Source organism: Sorex fumeus, unplaced genomic scaffold (genome assembly GCF_029834395.1).
Source record: "Sorex fumeus unplaced genomic scaffold, SorFum_2.1 ptg000018l, whole genome shotgun sequence".
In the NCBI taxonomy this organism is placed as follows: domain Eukaryota; kingdom Metazoa; phylum Chordata; class Mammalia; order Eulipotyphla; family Soricidae; genus Sorex; species Sorex fumeus.
The window spans coordinates 6,443,182-6,465,747 of record NW_026606075.1 but is presented as its reverse complement, the minus strand read 5'-3'; the positions used below and the strand labels follow the sequence as shown (position 1 = coordinate 6,465,747).

Below are 22,566 nucleotides of genomic sequence, written 5' to 3'. Positions count from 1 at the left end.
ATCACAGATATTCAATGAAAATAATTAAAAAAAAGTAATGTGTAGTTTGTGCCCAATTCAATCAGCTTAATCAACGGCTGATTAAATAGCAGTACTCCTACATTAAAAAAGAAAGGAAAAGAAAAGAAAAGAAAAAATCTAATGTCAAGGATCAGAGAGACATACGGTGAGAAGGTGCTTGCCTTGCAGGCAGCCGACCAAGGTTCAGTCCCTGGCACCACATCTTGTCCCTTGTTGAGTTGGGGTTGAGCCAACATGAAAACTAGTTCAAGGGCTTAAGTTTGCCAATTCACAGAAAAGATGAAAGTCTGAGAGATTAAGAGTTACCCAGTCTTATGTCCATTTGCTACTGACACTCAAACTTAAAACACTTATTTTGTGAGCATACTTTAATGAGTTTCTTTCAAAAAGAATGAAGTATACACTCAACTATTGATGATACTGTGCTGTGAGCAGCAGGCTGAGTGAGAAGAGTTGAAATATGGTGACAGAAATGAACCAGCCACAGAGAATCAAGTATTCTAACATTTATATTTTCACAATAATCATTCTGATGGACCCATTATCTTTACTTGATGACCTTTTTTTTTTTGCAACTGCTTGGTTGACCCCAGTTTTGGTGATCTGGGAAATTCACAATCAATGGACTGCATGTTCTTTTAGCAATACCCATAATGAACAACACCACACTATTCCATTCGTGTCAAAACAATTTCCAGAAACGGTGAGTTAAAAAAATGACACAAATTTATTCTCATAGTTTTGTTAAATCAAAACACCAGTACGAGTTTGACCACGCTTATAATCAAGTTAGCTGAATGGCACCGTTCCTTCAGAGAGCTCCAAAGGACATTGCCCTTGCCTTTTCCAGCTTCTAGTGGCTGCCCTTATATCCTGACTGGTGGCCTCTTTCTCCATCTTCAAAGCCAGCAATGTTGAATCTCACCAACCTTCTGCCGTCACTTTTCTCTCTCTCCAAAGTTCTTCATTTTTAAGGACTCTTGTGATTAAACTGAGTCCACTTGGATAATAGAGAATCCTCTCCTATTTCAGGGTCTACTCCTCAGTCTCACATCTGCCATGGTCTCCTCTGCTATGAATTCATGAATTCACAAGTTCTGGAGCTCAGGGCAGAGACACCTTAAGAGCCATAATTCTGCCCACCACAGCAGAACTAACAAGTATTCGTTTTCACCACCTGTCTTCTCTCCAGAAAAATTAAAATAATTGGAAACAGCTATATAACAAGCATTATATACAAGGGGAAGTATGTGGAAAATAATGAATTACAAAAAAAAAACTGTTTTAGTGATTTAAACTCAGAAGAGACCATGCAAATTATTTTAATAGTTCAGTGTTACAGTACTCAACCCCCTTCTTCCCAGGGTTGCTCCAATATTAATAATCTCTCTTGTGGCATCATTTCTCTGCATTGAAACAAGTATTTTCAATTTCAACTCGAAAAAACAAAATATCCTGTTGTTTCATACTAACACTTTAAGAGATCCTCTTCTTAAATTTCTCCAAATCGTTTCAAGGCTACAGATAATTCAGCATTCATTTACAAATATAGTTGTGTGGGGGTGGGGGGATTTGGAGGGTGGTACAGACCATAATTTAAAATGTAGCCTTTCTAAAAGTTCACATTCTATCCAGCCAACCCCCAAACTCTATGTATGAAACACAGGAACAGCCAGATACCGTGGCTGGATTTGTGGTGCCTTAGATCTGAACTGATGCCTCCTCTTCGCCAAAATGGTGCCAAGAGGAAATTTTCTGACTTTTTATTTCCTCTGTATAAAAAAGCCTTAAGAAAAACGCACATGTGGGAAGATTACTTTACCTGTATCAGACACACAAATATTTATTTCTAGGGGGAAAAGAAGTCAAACCTCAAAACCCGGTTCTTCAAACTGAAGGTCAACTTAGACATAGCAGCACAGATCTGTGTCCTCCTGCAGCAGTGGCCAGTCGGAGCTGCTGTCTGCCAGCCAAAGTGGGAGACTAGAGAGGCCGGCAGCAGTGCTGGGCCAATTCTGCCAAGTGAAGTTTCTTCCTATTTCAGGCAAATACTGAAATGCAACTGCAGACCACAGCGATTCCCACATAAATTGTGCTTCTTTTTTGTGTTTCTATAAAAATTTCCTAGGTACAGGGGTTGGGGCAATGGTACGGTGGGTAGGGCACTTGCCTTGCACATGACCAGTCTGGGTTCCATCAAGTCACCACAAATGTTCCCCCAAGCTCTTCCAGGAGTGATCCATGAGTACAGAGCCCGGAGTAAGCCCTGAACATCACTGGGTATGACCCAAAAATCAAAAACAAAAAGTCCCTAAATGTAAGTTTCTATGGAGCATCCAAACATCCTTTCACATCATATAATGTGTCAGTAAATACTCACTTCACACATATGTGTCAGTAAATATTCACCTAATTAATGTTTCATATTGTTAGAGAAATACAACTCTTTATTCACTTAACGCACAACCTGGGTAATCTTGTCTAATCGTACGCTCTGTAGATTCCCAAATTAAAGGACATTAGTCACCTTATTTTCTAAGGTGGAAAAACATCACAGCATTTCAAGTGAAGTTTTTTTTTTTTTGAATCTTGGCTAGAAATTAGCCCCCAAACATCTAATTAATCAATAAAAATAAAATAATGAATAAAATTTGACAGAAAATATACTAGATTTTTTAAATCCAATTAATAAATCACTTGATATAAATACTAAGTATTTCAAGAAATAACTTTTAATGCAATTTCTCAAATTAAACTTACCTGAAGAGAAATTTTAGCCACTTTTTCTTTGGGGGGGAGGGGCTGCTTTGTTTTTTTGTTTTGAGGCCCACACCCAAAGGCATTCAGGGCTTATTCCTGACTCTGTGCTCAGGAATCAGTCCTGGCGGACTTGGGGGACCATATGGAATTCTGGGGATCAAACCCTATTCAGCTGTATGCAAGGCAAGTGCCCTACCAACTGTACTATCCCTCTGGTCCCTAAATGTCAGCCATTTTTGAAGTTCCTAGACTCCAATCACACTTAGAATTTTGTTTGTTTTAAGCACACTAGTTAGCACCACTCTCCTTTCCTAACTAGGAGTAAATGAGACTGGTTAAAACACTTAATGTCAGGCATGAAGTAAACAATGTAAAAACTGGTTTAGGAATGATTTGAATCTCACAGGAACTGGGCAGCAATCTCAAGAAAAGGCAATAAACAGAAGAGAGCATGTGTATATCCATAAGAAAAAGATTTACCTGAGATGGTTTAGCTCTGGGTGTTTTCCTATGTTCCTTTCTAGAAAGCCTGGCTCTCAGCTCCCTGGAGGTCAGAACCAGTAGCAAAGTTAGTTACCTCTTGATGACGGGCCTCGAAAAAAGGCTAAGATTATAGGTGAAAGAAACCTTGTGGGACAGCTAACACCCCCAAAAACTAAATGGAGAACAAAAGCAGAATCTTTAGCTTTAAGTGTCAGGCCCCAGCCCACTCTGGTGTCGAAGGCTGAGGAAGATGGAAGGGAAGGGCATCAGGGTTGGACCGACAATGTCTGATGGAGCATCTCCTGCTGAATCCATGGGTCAGATCCCCAAAATCACTAATTTAGCATGACAGTTGTGAGAACAGGAAAGAAATGGGCAGACTGGCAAGTACTTGGTCTTGTTAAAGAAGTCAAGGGAAGAATCATGGACACATTATCCCAGTAGTTCAAAACCCGGACCAAACAGTGGAATCTCTCAGGCATATCTTGAAAAGGCGGAGTCCCAGTCCCCATTCTGAAAGTTTCGGGTGCGTAAGTCTGAATGATGATCACAGCCAAATTTGGGAACTTGTCAAAGTAGAGTTAGTCTCGTAGATTAACTTCTGAACTATATAATTACGGAATATTATTAATTTACATGACTTCACAAAGCAACATTATAAAGCTGATGTTTATAATGTTAACTAAGTCAATGGGTGGTTTAGAAAAAACACATACATAAAATATACAACCACACAGTTTTGTACAATAAATAATACATGTAAGTGGCTGGAAATATTTTTGAATGTTTTTTAAAACCACAAATGCAAAGGAAGCAACAAGGAGTTCTTCAAATATATTCAAATATATTAAGTTTTAAAATTTAGAATTTATATTCAATATTGATACTCTAAAGAAGACAAGACACTTTTTTAAACTTCAAACAAAAAGTTCAAATCATCATAATTCAAGGAGTTGCATGATCACTTAAATGTTGTCAGCATTATTTCCAAGATATTTTTCCATTAATTTTTTAAATGGAGCCATATACCTGAGTGTTCTGAATAACATAAACATATCCATTAGCAGTATAAGACTCAACAACATTTACATTAAGCTTCTTCAACAGAATCTGAGATTGAACAATAAAAGACATATGAATTGTATGATGTATTGACATGCTGAGCATCAAAACTTACAGAAGGAATTGAATCTTTGAGTCTTTTATCATGAAATTCTGCATTGTGCTAATCTGCTCCTGCATATTATTTAGAAAATAGAATTAAGGCTTTATTGTAAGACATTACAAAAAAAGAGACCCTACTGTGCACCACATAAGATGGAGAAAATAGTTTGTAAATAACTGATGAGCAACTAAGGAAATCATATTTTTTCTTCATCATGGGCTTCCTAAGAATCAAAGATGTTTTACAGATTAAAGTTTGATTATATCCCTAGTTTAATGTCTTCAGAGTTAAAAAAATAAAAAGATGATCCTAACTATAGTTTGTTTGTTTGTTTAAATGCTGCTTTAGAGAAAGGTCTGATTGCTTGTTTCATTCTTTCTTAAAGCTATACTATAAAATAACAAATTATTGCTGTGAGGCCAATTTCTGATTCAGTTCCAAAGCTCTTGTATCTCCGTGAGTTTTGGCATTGTTTATCAGCACCTGTGGGAAAGCATATACAGGAATGTCAGTATTTTTTATTGACACTAGAGATGTGTGTGTGTGTGTGTGTGTGTGTGTGTGTGTGTATTTATCTAGATAGATTTGTAGAAGGCCAAGTATGCCAAAGGTTAACAAACAACAGCAAATGCCACAAGAAAAAAATGTGCAATATTTCAGTCACTTTTGCTGAAATAAATAGTTCAATTAAAACTAACAAAATGAAATAGTTTAATTAAAAACTAAAAGATAAGCACCATTTATTTCAAATCATCGATTTGTGTAAATACCAGCATTTCCACTGTCTATCACTGTAAGCACGGTATTAAAGATCTTTGCTTGGCAGCTACGTTTACATTACTTTAACCTCAAAACACTTTGCCCAAAAGGACCATTTTTATGCACTGACTTATCCACAGGAAACTGTTGACCTTAAAAACCAGAGCTTGAACTTAGTCTACACTAAGTTCTTCCCCACAAGGGGAGTTACTTTTCCTCATTCTTCTACTTTCCAATAAAGAAGCTTTTCTACTTTCCAAAAAAAATAAAACAAAACTCTCAAACAAAACAAAACAAAAAACACAGCTTGGGTTCAAGATTCTACCGAGAACTGTTCCTTGATTTTCATTAATCCCATTAGCTAGACTTAATTTTAGTTCATCACTATGAACATTTAATTCCATGGGTCACAGTAACCTGACCGTTCAAACCTTTTCCAACTGTTCATTTTCAAGCATTGTTCTTGGGTCTGAAATTCTGCTGGATTTGCAAGCTAGTACGTTTAGCTTGCTAGTTTCCTTGGATACTGCTGGAAGACAGAACTCCTGGGCCAAAGACAAAGGCCTTGAACTACTCACAATACAGCAAGCAACATACGAACAGCAACATACTTCCTTCTGTTCCCTACCACCAAGTCTCCCAGAGGGGCACCACCATGAAGCAGAACATTTCTCACAAGCCCACACCTGGATCCTTATAAACAGCTGCAAACAGGCCTACCCTTTGCTCTTGGAGACAATTATCTACATCTTCCAAGGCTATTACTGTAGAACCACCCATGAAAAGACAGTCTGGAACAAACTGCAGCTGGGCTCCCAGATTACATGTTTCTCCAGGCCCTGTTTTCAGTTATATTACTTTAATACTGGATGCTTCACTTAGCACTGCACAGTAGCACTGTCCTCCCGTTGGTCATCGATTTCCTTGAGAGGGCCCAGTAACATCTCCATCGTGAGACTTTGTTGTTACTGCGTTTGGCATATCGAATACGTCACGGGGAACTTGCCAGACTCTGCCATGTGGGCGAGATACTCTCGGTAGCTTGCCGGGCTCTCCGAGAGGGGCGGAGGAATCGAACTTGGGTCGGCCATGTTGGCTGTGTGCAAGGCAAACGCCCTACCGCTGTGCTATAGCTCCAGCCCTTCACTTAAAGGCAAATAATATTTCATGTGCTATAGGCATTAAAAAAGCTTTCATCAATTTTTAATGTGCTTGCATATAGTCGTTGGTTAAAGTTATGAGAATCTTAATCCAAATACTTTTTTTATACACTGTACTCCTGATTTCTTTCTGTATTGTTTTCTTAGCTATCTATGGTGTTGGAGATCAAACCCAGATCTCGTGCATGCAAGGCAAATACTTTACCACTGAGTCATATCCCTAGCTCCATGACAGTACCTTCTAGAAAAAAAATTTTACATACAATATGTACATTCATATCTATATACACACATACTTATGTTCAAACATTGAGAAAACAGCCACCTCATAAGATATAAACTAGAAACTGGTACATACATTCTACAGAAAAGAAAACAATCTTTCCAAAGATAATGTAAATATCCCAATAAATTCTACTACCTCTAATCCATTATACTATCTACTATTTGCTTCAACTGAAGCCCCATGATGAAGAGAAAACCATGATTTCTAGGTAGAAGAAATATCATACCAGCACCTAGAGCCTTTATCTTTTCATATTTCCCATAGCACATGGAGGTATAGATGTATATCCTAAAGGTTTCATCAGTGGCTCTCATCTAGGAGCCATTACACCTCAGAGCATCATTTGTCAAGAGACAGTTGTGGTTGTCACATATGGATAGAGGATGACTTTGCTATGGGCATCTAATAGTCAGAAGCCAGAGATGCTGCCAAACCTCAAACAATGCCCAGGAGAGCAACCTGCACCTCTCTTCCATCAATGAAACAGCCAGTCACAAATCTTAATAAGACGATACTGAGAAAGCCTGGGCTGAAGTGATAGCACAGCGGTAGGGCATTTGCCTTGCAAGCGGCCAACATAGCCGACCAGAGTTTGATTCCTCCGCCCCTCTCAGAGAGCCCGGCAAGCTACCGAGAGTAACTCGCCCGCACGGCAGAGCCTGGTAAGCTACCTGTGATATATTCGATATGCCAAACACAGGAACAATTGTTACAATGGAGATGTTACTGGGCCCACTCAAGCAAATCGACGAACAATGGGAGGACAGTGAGAAAGCCTAAGTTACAAGGAGAAGTTCGAATTGTAAAGGATGGACCACACATTCCCTGCTCAGGCAAAGAGAAATGGGAGCAGAATGCTCATCAAAGGCCAGCATCAGCATCACCTTCCATCCTCTGTATAATGCTTGGCCATTTTTATTCAGATTTGCCTTTATTGAAACTCTTTATCCCATCCCATTCTAACATTAAACCAAAAACTGTTTATAAAATAAAATGAAGGCAAGGGAGTGCGTCTGTCATTCCTTCCTGAACCAAAATAACAGGGCGGGCAGGGCGGGGTGGGGGGAACATAAAAGTTGCTCGACACTGCCAAACAGAATCATCCATTCACACAGTTCAAAATGTCACTGGCCAATGCTTTAGATCAGAGTTCCAGCACAAACACAAACAAAGAGTTTATAAAAATGTATTGATAGAAACATATAAAGATATCCATAAATCTGTTGATTTATTACAGAAAAAAGTAAAACCATTTGCAGCTATGTTCCACATCCAATTTCCCACAAGATTCTTTACAACTGATCATGATTTCAAGGCTTTTTTTTGATATTTTGGTTTATGAGTCACACCCAGTGATGTATAGGGCTTAATTCTGGCTCTCTGCCCAGGGATCACTCCTGAAGATGCCCCAGGGTGATATGGGTATTGGGTCAGCCCCATGCAAGGTAAGTAACCTACCCACTGTCTATCTCTCTGGCTCCCCGATCCTAAGGTTTTAAACCAATGCCCCAAAACAGTGGTCTTTAACCACTGGTCTAGAAATTAGCGCTGGTTGCTGGAGCATAAAGGTTAAAAGTCACTGGTCTACAATCTTGATTACAACTGCTGGTCTGTGGACTGGTGCTGGTCCTTGGGTATGAAAAAGGTTTAAGGATGCTGCCCTAAATCCTAAGTACTTGCTCTCCACTGGAATTCTAGATTTCGAATGAATATATTCAAAGAAAAAATCAGTACAGTTTCCCCAAATAAAGGCATCTTTAACAGAGGTTGAATCTTCACTTCATTTTTTAAACTTTACCTTTAATAGTCTTGATGATTTAAGCCAGAAAGCCCCAGTATGGGTTCTACTCTAATGTTAAAACGGGTATTTCAGAATAACCCATGGTAAGATTAAAAATTACAGACATTCAAGCGATGTGAGTAAACGTTTCTCTGTTTGCAACAGATGCAGCAATAACCACTGCAGTATTTTTTAACCAAAGACTTAGGTGCCCATTTTTAAAAAGACTCAATCATAAAAGTGCATTTGGGAGGTAATTTGGGAAAAAAACCCTCTACTCCCTGAGAGCCTAGATGAAATATTTTCAGTAAAACCAATGTCTTACATCAATGAGCTCGCAGTCATTTTTGGCATATAAGTGTCTCAGTAAGTACCAACGTGCGGTTGATACAACAGATCTGGGGTACCCTGGCTGATACACCACTCTCTCCAAAAGACGCCGTGTCTCTCTGAAAAAAAAGATGTTTACATTTAGTTCAAGGCGCATAAATTCACGTAAGAAAATTCATATGCTAGTCTCACACAAATCTCTCCTTTACAAATGTGAGATTGCCTTATGAACATATTCACATAAGAATAAAGACAAGAATAATGATTAGCATTCATTAAACATTACTTTTCTAGGGGGGAAAGTAGAAGGTTTTGATCCCAACCAGTAGTGAGGTTACTCTGGTTCAGGGCTTAGGGCTCATTTCTGGTGGTGCACAGGGAACCAAGTGATGCCAAGGAGCAAATCCAGGCATCCCACATGAAAAAAAGAGCATCCCAGCCCTTTTGAACCATGTCCTGGTTCCATTGATCATTAAGTACCAATTGTGTTAGGTTACTATGCTAAGTGTATATACATATGATAACATTGAGTATCCACAATCTTGTATGGCAGGTTGCTGTTATTCCATTTTGCAGATAAGTAAAGGCCCATTCCAAATGGAATAGGTCAAAAGGACCCTTATTTTGTCAGCACTTACAAGTGGGCTAATGCTTTTGAAAAAGCAGGCAGAAATAAACGAATCAATAAATAATAAAAAGATGACAACAAGTAGAACAAAAAGAAATAAGTATGTGTTCACTAGAGGTTAAGTGTGTAATATTAGACTTTTGGTATGTTTTCAAGCATGTATACAATATGTGAAACCATGCAATAACAATTTTCAGTTAAAATTTTTTTATGATGCGGGGGGGGGGGGGGGGGGCGGTATGGTGCCGCCAGCAGGTCAATCTGTACTTGTGAGACCTGTGAGGCGAGTGCATCAGCAGTCTGAGGGCACCGTCAGACTTCCAGATACCCCAAAATTGCTGCTGTGCCTTTGACCAGACCCCAAAAACTTGGCGCAAAGTTTGCCAAGAAAGTAAATGGCCAAACTTAGGTATGTGGGAGACACAGCCACAAACCACCTCCGGCTCAGCTATATAATTGGAGGCATGGCCTCTCTGGTTCCTGATCGAACTGTTTAATGGCCATGATCCCAGAGACTCAGAAAAGAATCTCGGAATCCAACGGCTTTTGGCAGAAATGCGTTCTGTTCCTGCAGTAGGCTTCTGGCGCTGGGTCACTACAGGTAGAAATAGGTTTCATGCCTTGGTCTGTTACCCCTGGCGGTCCTGTGGCCGTCATCCTCCAGAGGCCACTGGACAGTCAGGTTTGGGCCCTCAGTGAGAGACACGTGGGGGCCTCATGGGATGTGGGTGGAGCCAGCCCTTTTCTCCCCATCCCAACAAAACCCCGAGTCGCCACCCATGAATGGCCTTTCTGGCTCCTGATCAAGCTGCTTAACAGCCATGATCCCAGAGACTCAGGAACAAATCTCGGAACCCAGCAGGTTTTGGCAGAAATCCCTCCAGATTTAAGTGTTAAAATTTCAGAATTTCAAAATCGTACAGCCACTACTGCAGCCACGCGACATCACATATTATTCAAAACCAGCAATAGAAAACAAATTGTCTACTGTTGCCTTTTCAGCAGACCTGAGTGTTGGGGTAAAATCCCAAATAATAATGGTGGGTCTGGTGTCAAAATATTGAATGTAAAGAAAAAAAAAAGTAGAGAGAGAGTAATGTGGAAATCATCTGCCCCACAGGTACGGGGAGGGTGTGGAATAGGGGTATACTGGGGTTTTTGGTGGTGGAGAATGGGCACTGGTGAAGGTATAGGTGTTACATTGTATGATGAGACTTAAACCCGAAAGCTTTGTAACTGCTCTCATGGTGATTCAATAAATAAAATTATATATATAAAAAAAAGTAAGGAGGAGTTCATGCACAATTCAATCAGCTAATCAGTGGCTGAATAAATAGCTGTTCTCCTATATTAAAAAAAAAATTATGATGCATTGTCTCCTGTACTAAAGAAAGAGATACCTCTAAAGTTAGCTCAGTAAATTCTAAGTCTTGTTTCACAGAGAAATGAAAAATGAAAAAAAAAATTTCCAAGACAAAAACTACAAATATTCTTCATACCTTGCACCCATTTTGCGATTGAATTGTAATAAAGCTTGTAGGAGGACAGCCAGTGGACAAAAGCAAAGTTTTAAGGCCTCAGTTGTAGCTTCTTGAACTAAGGATGGCCAGTGGTCACTGGAAATATTAGCCTGTAAAAATGCAGGGCAAACATTAAATCGGAGTTTTTGATAGTTTTACTTCAAAAGAATGCAATTCAACTCTCATTTATCAAACACCTACTTGTCCAATTCACCACGTAAATGCCACAGGAAACATAATTACTACAGCATGATTACTACAAAAGATCTGAATTATTCTCTTAAGGAGCTACAGAAAAGGTGAGTCTGAAATAAAGAAAGATTTCAAAGAGGAGACAGCATTTTAAAAATACTGTTAAAAGAAAATAGACTATTACATATCTGAATAAAATCTATTTGGTTCACCAAACAGACAAAACTCACAATATGATTCTTTAACTGGAAGTGATAAATATGAAGTCCTACATTTCAATAATTATCTAAGGAGAGAAGAAACATAATAAAATTCCAATACAGATAAAAAAAGGGTGAAAGACAGATCAGATAAGAAATTAAATCCAGGACTGGAGAGATATTAAAGTGTGTAAGGCACTTACTTGCCTTGCTTGTGGCTGACCTGGGTCCAATCTCTGGAACTACACATAGTCCCTTTTTAAAAAATTTTTTTCTTTTTATAAAGATGTTGACAATAATTTATTACATTTAATAGACCAATACCAATCCCACCACAATTACACCTTCTCACCACCATTATTTCGAATTTTCCCAATCACCACCCAAGCCTGTCCCAAGAGCAGGCTCCAAATAATTTATTTTGTATTATTTAAATTTTTTGATATGCTAAAAATTATCAAAAAGTTTACTTAGAAGCAAGTATGTGAATATTGTTGTATCTCAGACTGGAGCCAACAAGCCCTTGTATAAGAGATTACCGACAGGTAGTCCCTCGAGCACCACCTGAGCACAGCAAGGTGTGCTCCCTCCCTTCTCCTATTAAATCAAAGTAATAATGAAAAATTTGTGATGAATTTCACCTTGTGGGGAAAACATGAAGTTATCCATCTACATATTATTTAGCCGCATGCTCTTAATTTTTTTAGTACAAACTCAGAAATAACATAAATTAGCTTTGCCTAAGAAACAGTAACTGAAAATAAGATGAACACTCTGTAGATTTGTGTAAGAAAATACATTTAAAATCTTTCGCTAAAATTTAAATTGAAACAAGGATTTTAGCAATTATAGATCATCCAAAATGCACATTTTTATAAAGTCAATATAATGAGTCAATACACTGTCCATTTTACACACTAAATTATTCAAAAAAAAAAAATAAAGCAATTCACTGAGTACACCACGAGCAAAAGTAATCTGTGCCATCAAAGAAGAGGAAGTCATATAGATAATAAATTTGAAAACGTAGAACAGAGGTTGTGAGGCATCTTCTTATCAAGATGGAAATAATGGGAGTTTGAATGCTTTGGATAAAGAGAATAAGGCAAAGCTCAAATGAATAAAACTCTTCCAAGTATCTTTTTCAAAACCAGTATAACTGATATACTGGTAATGTGGGAGAGTGGTATAGCCATATACCCAAAGCAGACTCAACAGTTCTGGAATCATGAGATCTAAGCTGTACCACTGGAACTTTGACAGGTGCCTGTTAAGCTGACAGGAGGGGACGGGGAGAGTTAGGGGTGGGACAGGAATAGGGGAACACTGAAGTTGACACTGGTGATGGGACTGGTGTTGAAATATTACATGCCTAAAACTCAACTATTATTAACTTTGTAAATCACAGTTCTTTCATTAAAAACAAAAATTAAAAAAAAACAGCATAATTCAATCGAGAAATTATTAAAATGTTCATTCTTGACATCCACATTACCCATGGAGGTGATTCTAATCTAAATTACAAAAATTGATACTTTGTTAAAACTGTTGTAGTTGTTTCTCCCTTTCTTTATTCTAGGCCACACCCAGAATGAAGTGATGCCCAGGGCTTAATGCTCAGGACTTAATCCTGGTCCCATGCTCAGGGATCCCTCCGAGCACTGCGTGGAGGACCATATGCAATGTTAGGGATCAACTGGGGTCAGGAGCATGTCAGGCAAGCACCTTAAGCCCTATCCAATCTCTCCAGACCCTTAGCTTTTTAAAACAGCAATCTTTAATTTTTAATTCCCAAACACTAATAATGTTCTATTAGAGTCGACTAGTTATGTAACTCTCATGTCCATCAAGAGCCCAAATACAAAGTTTATTGAGAGGCCACCTAGAAATTCATGAAATAATAGAAATCCTAAGGATGACTACTAGTCTCACACCTACAGTCCTCCGCTCTACCAACTGAGCTATCGAAGGAGTCGAAGGGCTGGAGCGATAGCACAGCGGGTAGGGCGTTTGCCTTGTAAGCGGCCAACATGGCCGACCCGAGTTCGATTCCTCCGCCCCTCTCGGAGAGCCCGGCAAGCTACAGAGAGTGTTCGATATGCCAGACACAGTAACAACAAAGTCTCCAATGGAGACGTTACTGGGCCCGCTCGAGCAAATCGACGATCAACGGGAGGGCCTTTACCTTTACCTTTTAATAGAAATCCAATAAAACACCACCGTGTAAGGTGCTTTCATCTTAGAGAAAACATAAGAACCATAAGAACCAACTTTCAGGATCGGAACGGGAACATGAGCTTACCATGCACACTTCTAACGCAAGCAGTGCGAGTCTCAGCAGGCTTGAGAGTTTTCCACTCCAGCTGCCCTGCTGGGATGCGACTTGAAGACTCTTCCTGTAACACATCTCTGCAGCGCTCATCATTCCTTGGGACTGATATATGTGTGCCAGCCACTGAGGAGCAGGAGAAAGAGAAGCAAAAAAAAGAACTCCAAATATTTTCACTTAGTATTGGAAATGGTATTCTACTCCCAACACTCCCAATACATTTCAATAAAGTTAATTTTTTTTTAAGCTAAGTTTTTAAAAACTTGTTTGTTTTCTGTTCTGGGGTCACACCTGGTAGAGTTCAGGATTTACTCCCAGCTCTGTACTCAGGGATCACTCCTGGCAGTGCTCAGGGGACCATATGGGATGCCAGGGGCTGAACCCGGGTCAGATGCATGCAAGGCAAGTACCCTACACTCTGTACGATTGCTTCCACACCTCGTGAAATATTTAGAGGACGATGCACAATAATTGAAGTATATATTCAACAATTCTCAATTCTGAACCTGTATGCTGGGTCAGAAAGCAAGTCTGAACAAACTCAATGTGGCTTTATACAATGTCAGTGAGAAAAGGAAATGGAATTCTGACCAGGGCGGCTGCAGATTTGGCGTGCTCTTCCTGTCATTGTGGCTCTTCTCCAGGCACTCTGGTTGTGCCCAGAGCCCAGAGCTGTGCAGATTAGGCCAAATGGCTCGTCTGAATGGTGCCAATTGGAGTGAATGGAATGGCATATGTGGCCCTGCACTGGTTCCCACCAGGTGTCCAAAGCTGCCAGATCCGATCCAGACACCAGAGACCCTGAACTGGAACAAAGGAGACTCGGAAATGAATAAATAAATAAAATTATGGTTGAACAGTAGAGCATTCTGAATCTTTATTAGGGGTCTGGTGATGCTTCTGTGTCCAGAAACACGCCATAAGAATGGGAACTTCTGTTTCTGATTTAGCTTATGGTGAACTGGTTTTGTCAGACATCGTTCCCTATAGGTATAAAAAAAAAATGTGGGAACAACAAATGACCCAGATTACTAGAACTGAAGAGTCTATCTAGAGAACTGAGCTTACATGGGAGGGGGTGTAGCTGGGGGGCTCTGGGACACTGACGGAGGGAAGTGGCCTCTCTGATGATAGGTGTGCTGTTGGAATCACCTATGCAGAAAGGGATAATTAACAGTGCTATAAATTCTGTGCTTCCATAAAAGTGATTTTAAAAAGAAAGTCCCTTTCCAAGAATATATTGATCAGTTAAGTGATTCTGCACGTCCCCTCTGAAAAGTAGAATAATGGACTTTGTTACCAAAACCCTAACAAGATTTAACTCTTCTTTAGCAATCTTACATCAACCTCAGGCAACATGGCAATCTCAGCATTTTTTAAAATTAAAGTGTAAAACAGAGAGCAGATAGTACAGCAGGTAGAGAGCGTTTGATGCAGCCATCCTGGGTTTGATCCCTGGCACCCCATCTGGTCCCCTGAGTACCCCCAAAAAGTGATCCCTAAGCACAGAGCCAGGAAAAAGCCCCGAGCTCTGTCAGGTGTGACTCAAGACAAAACAAAGAAATGTAAAACCAACAATTAAGGAAGTTTGTAAGGAGTCATATGGCAGAGAACCTAAATTCAACTCCCTTAGTCTGCCAAATAAAATAGCCTTTAAATCAGTGTTTGCCAGAGTGGATAACACTACCCCTGAAGCCACTGGGCACTTGGTGATAGCCCTGGGCATTAGTGCAAGGCACTTCCTGTTTGTAAGCTTAAAAGTAGATTTCCAGGGGGTGCTACCCCCAAGTAAGTTTGGGAGCCTTTGCTTTAAACGTGGAAAATGAAAGATACACGGTGAACTCAAGTCAAGATGAACAGAAACAGCATATCCTGGCCCCCCTGTGAGTATTTTAACTTGGGGTTCACGTAAGAAAGGAGAGAACTCACCTGCCAGGCTGGAACAGAGGTGGAATTCAACAGGACTGTTTTCTGCAGTTCTTCAAGGACAGCATCGGGGAGAGGCTTCTGCGAGTCCAACAGTGCTTTACACTGAACTTGCCTCAAAAGTAACATAACAGCTGGCTGGTCAGGGTTACTGACTAAGTTCTGAAAATTAAACCCCACACAGAAAGAACTACATCAAATAGGCTCCTAAATGTTAAATGTAAAATAATGTTAAAACAAAAGAGCATATCTAATCTTACTGAAAAATAAACAATGGTAAATACTATTTAACACCTTAGAAATATCAAGTGCAACACTTAAGCCATCTTTAAAATGGCAACACAACAATTTATTTTAGATTTGACGTATCTCTGTGGCCTGATGATATCAGGAGAATCTGGGGTTGGGAAATAAGAAGTTAAACAAAAAAATATAAAACCATTTCTTACTGGAAGGAATTATATTCTACCAGAAGTAAAGAGCTATACATTTTTTTCTTTCCTAATTTCTAAAAAGTTATTCACTGCATATTCATTCTCCATTCACGTGCTTTTTCACATTGGAGTAGGCCAAATGATCCATTAACTATTATTCATACCCTAAAAAAAAATATATATATATGTATAGCACAATTATGTACTATGTGTAGGTGATTCTACATATATGAATGTATATATAATATATCAGTCATACATCAATGCAAGGCACTAGAATAATAAGATGATAAGAAAGTGTTCATAAAAGTATCTATTATGTTAGAGAGAGAATAACAATTCACTGTGTTAAAAAAAAAACAACAATTCACTGTGTAATACTAACCTATCCTGAACTAGGTAAAATTTATTAATAAAATAAAATTCACTATTCTGCTGTTCAGAAAATCCATTCTAATTTTTTTTTTAATCATGGAATACAATCTTCCTGGTCAGGGTTCATAAAACACTGTTTACAGAAATGATTCTTAAAAAAAAAAACAACTCTCTACCCATTATTTTGAGTAAGGTTACAAAACAAATTCATTTCTTCAATTAATATTTATTCAGCCCCTACCAAGTGCGAGCAAGGAGTCAGAATTTACTCACTGAACCTGTAATTCAGCCCTGTAACACTGATTACAGAATAATTCTAGTTATTCACTTACTAATCCCCGGTGATTAATAAGAGAAGAACTTAAGGGAAATGCAGAGATGCAAAGATTCTGGCAAACATAGCATTCAGACAGGAGCAACCATAAAACCTAGGCGAGAAAATGCTGCTGCCCTATTTGCACTTTGAAAGAGGGTAGAGGGGCAGTGACCAGGTAGGCATTGTCTTCCACACAGCAACCTGGGTTCAACACGCAGCATCAAACACTGTCCTCCAGCACAGTCAGGTGTGGCCCCCAAAACAAATTTAAAAAACTCCAAATAATTAAGGGGGGAAAAAAAAAGATCTCCAAGAGTCTGAGGGGCTAGAGCAATAGTACAGTGGGAAGAGCACTTGCGTGGCTCGTGGCCCACTGGGGTTTGATCCCCAGCACTACATTTGGCCCCCAGCCTGCCAGGAGTGATCTCTGAGTACAGAGTCAGGAGTAAGCCCTGAGTACTGCTGGGTGTGGCCCCCAAATCTAGGACTCAGAATAAAAAAGATTCTGAGTCCTAGAACCAGACAAAAAAAGATTCTAGGACTCAGAATAAAAAAGATTCTGAGTCCTAGAATCAGACAAAAGGCAACTCTATCAATTTCTGACTGAATATTGGGAAGTTCATATACAACTGGTTAAGTGTAGCAGCTAGCTTGCAGGAAACACTCAATGAATGTTGGATAATACCCCCATTTCCATCATGACCTCCACCACATGTTAGATCATTAGCATGCACTCTATTTTTAAAGTAACTTTCCAAATAATTTAAGAAACCACGAATCTCAATGCTCAGTTCTGCAATATTACCTTTGTGCAAAGGGCTTCGGCCTCAGATATTCTTCCTGTGTCTATCAGACTAGTGACAGTTTGGGAAAGAGACCACTTTTCAAGAGCTTGGTGGTAATTTTCAAGGAATTCTTTGTTTTTAACTGTAAGCAGAAAACGTTAGTGTTACTTTCTGTTGCACCTTATAATAGATTCTCAGGTAAGGAATCATCTGCTAAGTACTTTACAACTATAACTTTAGTAAAACAGCATATTGTGACTGTTTAGAAAAATTTAAGTATTTGTGGAGAATATATAAGAATCTTATTATTATACATAATAAATAGAACAACTGTATATAGAATATTAAAATATAATTCTTATATATAATACATGAAAGAATAAAAGAGATGGAAAAAGAAAAAAAAAATCACATGTTTGGAAAATACCACTGATTCTCACTTCTTAAACTATGGAGTTGTAACCCCACATGTCATATAATTTTTAAAATTTTGTTTTAAAATAAATTTTTTACACTTTTAAAAATAAGTAAATATTTGGTTTGTGTACCTATTGTATGTACTAATATACCTAGGAGTATGTAAAAATTTTAAGAAGCCCTGTCACTCACTATCATTGACATGAACTACGCTCTCAAGTTTCATGGTAGCAATTTTTAGAGTTAAATATGTTAAGAACTTTTATATTTGTGACCTATTTTAGGACTCTACTATGGGAAAAAAATAAGTACAATTTATTTTAGAAAATTAAAAATAATTGGACAAGTTAAATATAATCAAATTATACAATTTGATGAGTTTTAGCAGAAGCATCCATAAGCCTTCACTACAATCAAGGAAACGAATATTCCTCAGCTCCTTTGTAAACATGCTGTCACAGACCAGCCCATCCTCTGACCCTCTGTCTCCAGCGACCACTACTCACTGCTAATCACAATAGGTCAGTTACATTTTCTAAAATATTACATAGAAAACCATAAACTATAACTCTTTTTTGGCATCTTTCATGGCTTAAACATGTTGATTTTGCTCATTTTCATATGCAAAATAACCGCATCTAAACATGGTACGTTATTATCTTTTTTTATGTTGCTTGATTAGACTGGCTAAGGCAGCACTTGGGAATTTCTGCTTCCATGTCTGTGAGTAATATGATTCTGTAGTTCCATTGGAAGATCTTTGCTTTGGGGCTCAGAGTAGCACTGGGTTCACAGAGGGTAGTGTCATCACTGTTTCAATTTTCTGAAAGTGTGCATAAAGTTGGTATTATTTATTATTTTGCAAAATTCACTCAGTGGAGACTTCTGTCTGGAGTTTTCCTTGATGGAAGTTTTTCTGTTGCTATTTTGCTTTGGGGGTCGCATCTTAGAAGTGCTATGGGGCTACTCCTAGCCCCTACCTCAGTCCTAAGTTTGATGTGTTGTAGTTAGCAGTTCTTGAAAATAATTTCATCTCTTCAGACCTTGGTTAACCATGATTCGGATAGGACAAACTGTGCCCATTATTTTTTGATAATATGCTTCCAGTGTCCTTATTCTGATTATGCAGAGCACACATTCTAAACTTACTTGATACAGAAACAGCAGACCGCAGTGCCAAGGCTAGACCCGTTCTCTTTGGTTGAGTACTGTTTACCAGAGCCAGTTTATCATCAGCATGACAGGCTGCTAGTAGCCCAGCCCAGACAGCGGGATCACCTAAACACAGAAAATTGCATTCAGGTGTCTTGTTAACACCAACGTATTGCTGAAAATCAACCAAAAAGGAGAACAAGCTCATGACAACAACAATACTAAATAATAAAGTAGATGTGTCTACAGGAAAGTTCTTTCTTAGACAAACAGGACGATCTCACTCGTGTGTTGCATACAGAATAATGGGTGAGGAAATGCAGTAAAGAGGGGATGCCTGGCTCACCCTTGACCCCAGAACTTAGGGAAGAGAAAGACAAAGAAGAAAAGAAATCAAGGAGGGAGGAAGAAGATGAGAAGGGAAATGATGGGTGGACAGGAGTTGGGGCTTCAGTTATACTAGTGACGTGGAGAGAGGTACAGTCCTCTGCCCAAAGCACATTCCCAGCAACACAGAAAAAAATGAGATCTAAGCTGCAATCACTAAACTACGTAACATGCGTATCAAGGTGGCAGGAAGGTGGAGTGCAGGGAACACGGAGTATAGAACTCTGATGGAGAGAAGTTGACACTTGTGGTGGGATTGGTGTTGAAATATTATATGCCTAAAACTCAACTGTTCACAGCTTTAAAATCACAGTTCTCTAATTCAAATAATTTTTTTTAAAAAAAGTTCTTTTTTAAAGGAAAAACTAAATTGTATTTGTTAGAAGATACCATATTCATCCTTCAAAATTTGCCTTTTTTTTTTCAGCCTGGTATTGGAAAAAAGGCAGACCCACAGACCAAGAGAATAGAGCTGAGTATCCCGAAACAGACCCTCAAATATATTATCACTTAATCTTTGATAAGGGAGTAATAAATGTGAAGTGGGGCAAGGAAATCCTCTTCAATAAGTGGTACTGAGAAAACTGGAAGGATACAAATGAAATGAACTTCAAAAAATGAACTCAAACCTCTCTCTAAGGCCAGGCACAAAAGTCAGATCAAAATGGATTAAAGACCTCAACATCAGACCTGAATCCATAAAGTATGTGGAGGAAAACACAGGCAGAACCCTCCATGATTTGAAGCTAAAGGCATCTTTAAAGATGAAACCCCACTGACCAAGCTAGTGGAAACAAAGATAAACAAATGGGACTACATTAAGCTAAGAAGCTTCTGCACCTAAAAATATATGGTGACCATGATACAGAGACAGTCTATAGAATAGGAAAAAATATTTACCTAATATCCATTAGACAAGGGGTTAATATCCAAGATATATAAGGCAACTGGTAGAACTTTACAAGTAAAAACCTCCAACCCCATCAAAAAATAGGGAAAATAAATGAAAAATTATGAATGGCCCAAAGGCACATGAAAATATGCCCCATGTCATTAACCATCCGGAAGATGTAAATCAAACAACAATGAGATATCACCTCACAACACAGAGACTGGCACACACCAGAAAGAAAGAGAATAACCAGTGCTGGTGCAGATGCAGGGAGAAAGGGACTCTCATTGGTGGAAATATTAACTGGTCCAGCCTTTTTGAAAAACAATATGGACTTCTCTCTAAAAACTAGAAATTGAGCTGCCATATGACCCAGCAGTATCACTTCTGGGAATAAGTGTGAAAAAAAAAAGGGTGAAAAAAAAAAACACAGAAGAAATGACATCTGCACTTGTATGTTCATTGCAGCACTGTTCACAATAGCCAGAATCTGGAAACAACCTGAGTGCCCAAGAACAGAAGGCTGGTTTAAGAAACTATGGTACATCTACACAATGGGGAATTATACAGCCATTAGGAAAAATGAAGCTATAAAATCTGCTTATAAATGGATGGGCATGGAGAGTATCATGCTAAGTGAAATGAGTCAGGAGAGAGGCAATATAGAAAGACTGCACTCATTTGTGGGATGTAAAAATAACGTAGTATGAGACTAACATCCCAACAGTAGAAACAAGGGATAGAAGGACTGGTTCATGGTTGGAAGTCTGCCCCATGTGCTGGGGAAGAGGGCAGTTGGGATAGACAAGGGACCACTATGACAATGATGGTTGGTGGGACCACTCTGAATGGGAGATGTGTGCTGAACTTGGGGAAAGGACCAAACATGATGGACTCTTGGTATCTGTATTGCAAACCATAATGTCCAGAAGTAGAGAGAGAGACAGAAGAAAAGTGCCTGCCATAGAGGCAGGCAGGGTCAGGGGTTGGGGGGCTAGAGTGGCGGGAGGAATAAGGGGTACAAAGGTGGTGGGAAATGTACACTGGTAGAGGGATGGGTATTGGCACACTGTATGATAGAAACCCGATCATGAACGCTTTATGAGTATCTCAGGATGATTCAATATAAAAAATAAAAGCTTTAAAAAACAATTTAAAAACAAAAATGAAAAGATTTGCCCTTTTTTTTTTCAGACACTTCAGAGGATAAAAAAAATACTTTATTAAGCCCAGTTGCCTATGGTACTGTGCCACTGTGGAAGAGTTTATCATAGTCACTTTCACTGCAAAGTCCATACACTCATCTTTATGACTCAGTTCCTATTTTAAAGCTTTTTAGTCATAAGAAAAGCAAAACAACACAATTTCTCAGTTCTTAAAGTCTGAGCCACAGAGAAAGGTCAACAGTTGCATTTTATCAGTCAAGCAAGAAAGTTACTTTATCATTTCATAGAGAGCAATTACATACCCTCGCACTCGTTTGCTTTCCACCCTTCCTTCATGCCTTGGTATAAGTTATGGAGGGGCCGGGGGGGGGGGGGGCGGTGATGGGTAGTTGAGATAATAAGAAATAATTATTAATACAATCACTGGCTGGATATAAGGTAAAGGTAAAGGTCCTCCCGTTGATCGTCGATTTGCTCGAGCGGGCCCAGTAACGTCTCCATTGGAGGCTTTGTTGTTACTGTGTCTGGCATATCGAATACGTCACGGGGAGCTTGCCGGGCTCTCCGAGAGGGGCGGAGGAATCGAACAATACAAATGCTCCTTTTTCTGTTTTTAATAAGGTTCAATTCCTTATTAAATTCCTTTTCCTGTTTTTAATAAGGCTCAATTCCTGATTCCTTATCAGCTTAGCTCACCGTGCCTAGGAGCTCAGTGCTCAGACCTAGAGATGCTCAGGAACCACCAGGGCTATGCCTGCCGATACTAAGGGGTCCTGGGGTACCAGGGAGCAAACTCAGGGTCATAAGCAGATGAGGCATATGCTCTGCCCCTTGAGCTATATCTCCCCAGGCCCTGGACGGAAACTGATGATGGTTGAGACGCCAAATTTCTATGCGCAATGCATATGTATAGTATGCATGTCTAGTGAAGCTACGAACCTTAATATTTTTATATAGTTTGCTAAAAATTACCTTTCACGTAGAATCTGACAGAGCGGATTTTCTTTCATTCAATTTTTAAACTCTTGGGAATACATTTATATTTCTGAAAAGATTCCTTGAATCACTACCATCTATCAAAAACTATGCTTTGTTCAACTGAA

General features: G+C 39.1%; 1 protein-coding gene across 1 annotated transcript in view; it reads right to left on the bottom strand.

Annotated features, from left to right (window-relative positions):
- Positions 1–3,507: 3,507 nt before the first annotated feature.
- The window catches only part of SKIC3 (SKI3 subunit of superkiller complex), an 82,853-nt gene continuing 63,794 nt past the window's right edge, over positions 3,508–22,566 (bottom strand). The window contains exons 34-40 of the mRNA XM_056112544.1: positions 19,016–19,144; positions 17,470–17,591; positions 15,543–15,701; positions 13,587–13,739; positions 10,872–11,002; positions 8,740–8,863; positions 3,508–4,912 (exon numbers count right to left, since the gene is read on the bottom strand). Coding sequence (XP_055968519.1) covers positions 4,835–4,912; positions 8,740–8,863; positions 10,872–11,002; positions 13,587–13,739; positions 15,543–15,701; positions 17,470–17,591; positions 19,016–19,144 — 896 coding nt within the window. The 3' untranslated portion in view covers positions 3,508–4,834. The remainder of the gene's footprint in view (positions 4,913–8,739; positions 8,864–10,871; positions 11,003–13,586; positions 13,740–15,542; positions 15,702–17,469; positions 17,592–19,015; positions 19,145–22,566) is intronic.